At 40.3% G+C, this 4118-nt stretch overlaps 1 protein-coding gene across 1 annotated transcript; it reads right to left on the minus strand.

Moving 5' to 3' along the window:
- Positions 1–1589: 1589 nt before the first annotated feature.
- Positions 1590–3917, minus strand: LOC149580217 (aldehyde oxidase GLOX-like). Its single transcript, XM_089813232.1, has 2 exons — positions 2709–3917; positions 1590–2101 (listed from the first exon to the last, which is right to left on the minus strand). Exons 1-2 carry the CDS (start codon positions 3838–3840, stop codon positions 1590–1592), a joined length of 1644 nt encoding a protein of 547 aa, XP_089669358.1. The 5' UTR covers positions 3841–3917.
- Positions 3918–4118: the final 201 nt, after the last annotated feature.

A 4118-nucleotide genomic window follows, 5' to 3' on the forward strand; every position in this document is an offset into this window, starting at 1 on the left:
GCCGAGGAAGATAGAAGACAAATGACTATCAGACTTGAAGAAAGGTCATACGATGTGTAGAAGCTTACAAGCACTCAACTAGACATGATGAATCAATTGATGCTTGCAAATTAGGAACTAAATACAAGGACTCTAAATTATGGTATAATGTATTATTTTTCAAATAATTTTCAGGTGGTTGGATATACTAATAGTGACTTTACAGGAAGTATTAATGATAGAAAAAGTACATCTAGATATACATTTCATCTTGGAACAAGTGTTGTGGCATGGGCATCAAAGAAGCAACCTATTGTGGCAATCTCATCAGCAAAAGTAGAATATGTAGCAAGTACATCAGCAGCATGTCAAGTAGTATGGATGTGAAGAGTCTTGAAAGATCTAATGCACACGCAAGAGGAGCCTACTGCAATCTATTATGATAACATTTCCACCATTGCACTATCAAAGAATCATGTTTTTCACAAGAGGATAAAGCATATTAATACCAGATATCACTTCATTCGAGAACTGGTCAACAATAGAGAAATTAGCTTGGAGCATTGTGGATCTAAAGATCAATTGGCAGATATATTTACAAAGGCACTACCACAAGAACAAATTGAATGTTTAAGAGATAAAATGAATATTGTAATTTTTGATGTAATTAGTGGTAGAAATTAGAGGGGAGTGTTGGAACATTCTAGAAATGTGTGGTAATTTCTACCACAACAATATAAAATTGTAATTTATTGCTAGTATGTAGGTGCCTCCACCAACCACATGTAGGTGCCTTGGCAAGGAAGGAAGCATATGTAGGTGGAAGTAGGTGAATGTAGGTGGCATTTTAAAATTATAAGTCAGCTATGACCAGCAATATCTAGAGGTTTCCAAAGTCCTCTATAAAAGAGGTATGTGTAATCCAACTTTCCCAAGGCAATACATATTGAGTTTGTTGTGCATCAATCTAAGTGTGAGTTTTATTTTCTTCGTTGTCTTTACCCACCATCAGTAAAGAACTCTAATAATGACCCTCCAAAGAGAAGCAAACAATTTTCCAAATCCTACAACTTCAACTCTCATGGTGCAATATTTTATTATTATTCATTGTTGTTTTGTTGACAAAAATCCAAATGCTGGCTTTTCTCAACTACGAAAAGGGGGAATCAGATTCAAATTCTCAGCTATGTATTTTTTAAGCGAGCGTAATATCTTCTACTATGTGTTGTTTATAGAAAGAATAAGTTACTAGAAAGAACTATAACAGCTACGTTTATTACTTTTAGATATCACTATAACAAACAATAAGAATGCTGTATAAAGAATTTTTAGAAGCAGGTGAAGGTTGGGAAGTTGAGTTCCATATAATTTCTATGTGGGAATCTCATTCATTACTAATGAAAAACATGGCATTAGCAATGTCGGCAGTCGACATCAGCTGGCACCAACTACTTTTGCCGTGTAAATAATAATAACTATTTATGTGGTATTCAATCATTTTCCCCACTTTCTCGTCCTCCTTAGGAAAGAAAAGTTTTATTTTTATCTCACCAACAATCAAAGAATATTAGCACCGACCCAAAGAATTTCATAATATCCTCCTCTGTGAGTTAATTAATGAAGCGAATCCATTCGGCCTTGCTAGGAATCCCTCCATTGACAACTGTGAGCAAGTAGTACCCTGACGGAGCCGCCACCGCTGTAGGTGGAGCCGTCAAACCCACCAAATACCCGCCGCTGCCTTTGACGACAGCTGTGGCTGCCAACGACAGCATTCTCTGATTCATCGACCATGTGTGCGTCGTGAAGGGAGGGGCGTAAACATGGAAACGAATATTGGTGTTGGGACGGTTGGGAAGAGAGAAGCAGACGATGAATTTCAAACCGTACTTGATCGCTTTCGTAGATATGGAAGTAATGGCTGCCCTTTCGAGGTCGTAAATCGAATGCAGATAATAAGGAATGTACGCTTCCAGTCGAAGCTCTGTCGGAAATGGCACGCCAGAGAAGCGGTATCCAAAATTGGAGTTGCTCCCGCCCACCAGAACCCGCCCATCCGGAAGAACGTTTGCAGTAGAGTGATACATTCGAGGAATCGTCGTAGCAGCCAGGACCCGGAAACTATTCCCAACATAGTTGCCAGAAACGTGACGGGGAAGCCCCGTTTCACGTTGCGACGTGCGAAACGGGTTTCCCGTCACGCAACTGCCGTTTATAAATTTAAAAACTATTAATAATTTATGTGCTCTTGAGAATAATGTTATAAATTAAAAACTATTAATATATTTTATAGGGTGCAATTGGAATTTAACAGGTCCTGAAGTAGTAGTTTTCATTTTGTTAAATTAGTTTTTGTTTTAGTATTGTTTTACTTTATGTTTCAGTCTTGTTAACTAAGTAGTAGTTTTAATTTTGTTAATATTTAGAAACATGGAGTGTTATTAATCAAGTTTCTTTTTAAAAGTTTTAAGATTTTATAAAATCTAGAGAATTACTTCAGTAACAAGTCAATTATTAGTTTTTTTGTGCAATTGAATTAGTAATTTATTAATACAATTTAAGATAGAATTAAGAATTAATTTCTAATAAATTAATTAATTTGGTTATATATATATATATATATATATATATATATATAGAATGTTTCTTTTACGCAACCTTTCAAATTTTGGTTTCTCGTCACGTTTACATTGCGATTAGATTTCTCGTTTCTCGTTTCTGGTAACATAGATTCCCAATGGCTTCCGCGGGTCTATAGAGAAAAGGGCTCAGAGCAGGCTCTCTCGCAGTTTGCCAACCAGCAGTTCCTTGCTCGGCGCCGTTGATTATGAGGACTACGCCAGTGGGAAGTATGAGCATGTCGTTCATCACCCTCGGCCCGGGCATGTCCTCCATTTGCCATGTTGGATTTGACGATGTGATCTCCAATCTTCCGCAACTCTTGAGCGACTTCACGAACGTCTGGTTAAATGTGGCTTTTTTGAAGGCTCCGTCGGGCGCTCCCCCGCAGATGAGAATCTCCACCCTTTGGAAATTGTTAGCGGAGTCGAGGGGTAGCATGACGGAGGAACCCGATGAAGGGTAATTCCGTGCACCACCGCCAGGCATTGTGGGGAATGTTCTGACCACCTTATTATTCTTGTAGTCTAGGAGGATCGAATCCTTGTTGGCAAAGATGAAGAGATTGCCATCAGAAGACAAATGTGTGAACGGGTACAAGTTGTTCTCCTCATCGACAGTATTTGTCTTTACCAAAAAGGGGAGCTGTAACGCCCCTTCGCCAGGTCTCTTAGGAACGAATTCATAACTAAACGATCTCCGACCTCCAACGACGATGATCCGATCGTCGGGCAAGATCTGGTTGGAGGAATACCATCTTCTGGAGGAAAGCAATGTGGGAGATTCAACCCAGTGGCAGGACGAGTCCGAACATGGAGTGAAGGAACGGATCACCCTGTCACCGTTGCTCCATCCGCCAGTTTGCACAAGAGTACCGTTGCTGACAAAGGCGCCCGAAGAACAAAACGTGTCCTTGATGACGTGTAGAGGCTTCACCTTGTTGGTTGCAATATCGTATTCGACGGAGTGCGCCCAACAATCTTCACCCGCAGGCGGTGTTCCACTACCGCAGGTTGAGTCAGTTCTGCTTATCTGCGAGGGGCCCGAAAGAGTCTGGTCGAAGATGAGCACCTTATTGGTGCGTAAAAGTGTCATGTGCATTGCTGAAACCCCCGCATTCTCCAACAGAAGGTCCCAACTTCCCGCTAGCAGCGGCTGTGCTCTAACATTTAGACAGGAAATTGCAAAGCATAAAAACAAGGCTTCAGTCCATAGTCTCTTTGATAATATGAATCCTTCCATTATTATCGACTTGCTTATACAATGCTAGCAGCGATCTAAATCCAAAACTTTTGAAACTTCAGTCTATTTGCTCCTACTATTGTCTTCCTTCCTGAAAATGTCGGGAACTGCATAAGACCGGCTTTATATAGATTTTTCCTTCAAGGGAATTAAATTGTCTTGTTTGACCTTGGCCCGCCACCGAGGAATGTTACGGTTGCCTTCCCACGACTCAACTCATACAAGCTGGACCGCACGAAATAGAGCGTTCATATTAAAGAGCATGGGAAATGTAGGAG

The sequence above is a fragment of the Cupressus sempervirens genome, chromosome 1, assembly GCF_028749045.1.
Source record: "Cupressus sempervirens isolate cs-2001-9-10 chromosome 1, ASM2874904v1, whole genome shotgun sequence".
Classification (NCBI taxonomy): domain Eukaryota; kingdom Viridiplantae; phylum Streptophyta; class Pinopsida; order Cupressales; family Cupressaceae; genus Cupressus; species Cupressus sempervirens.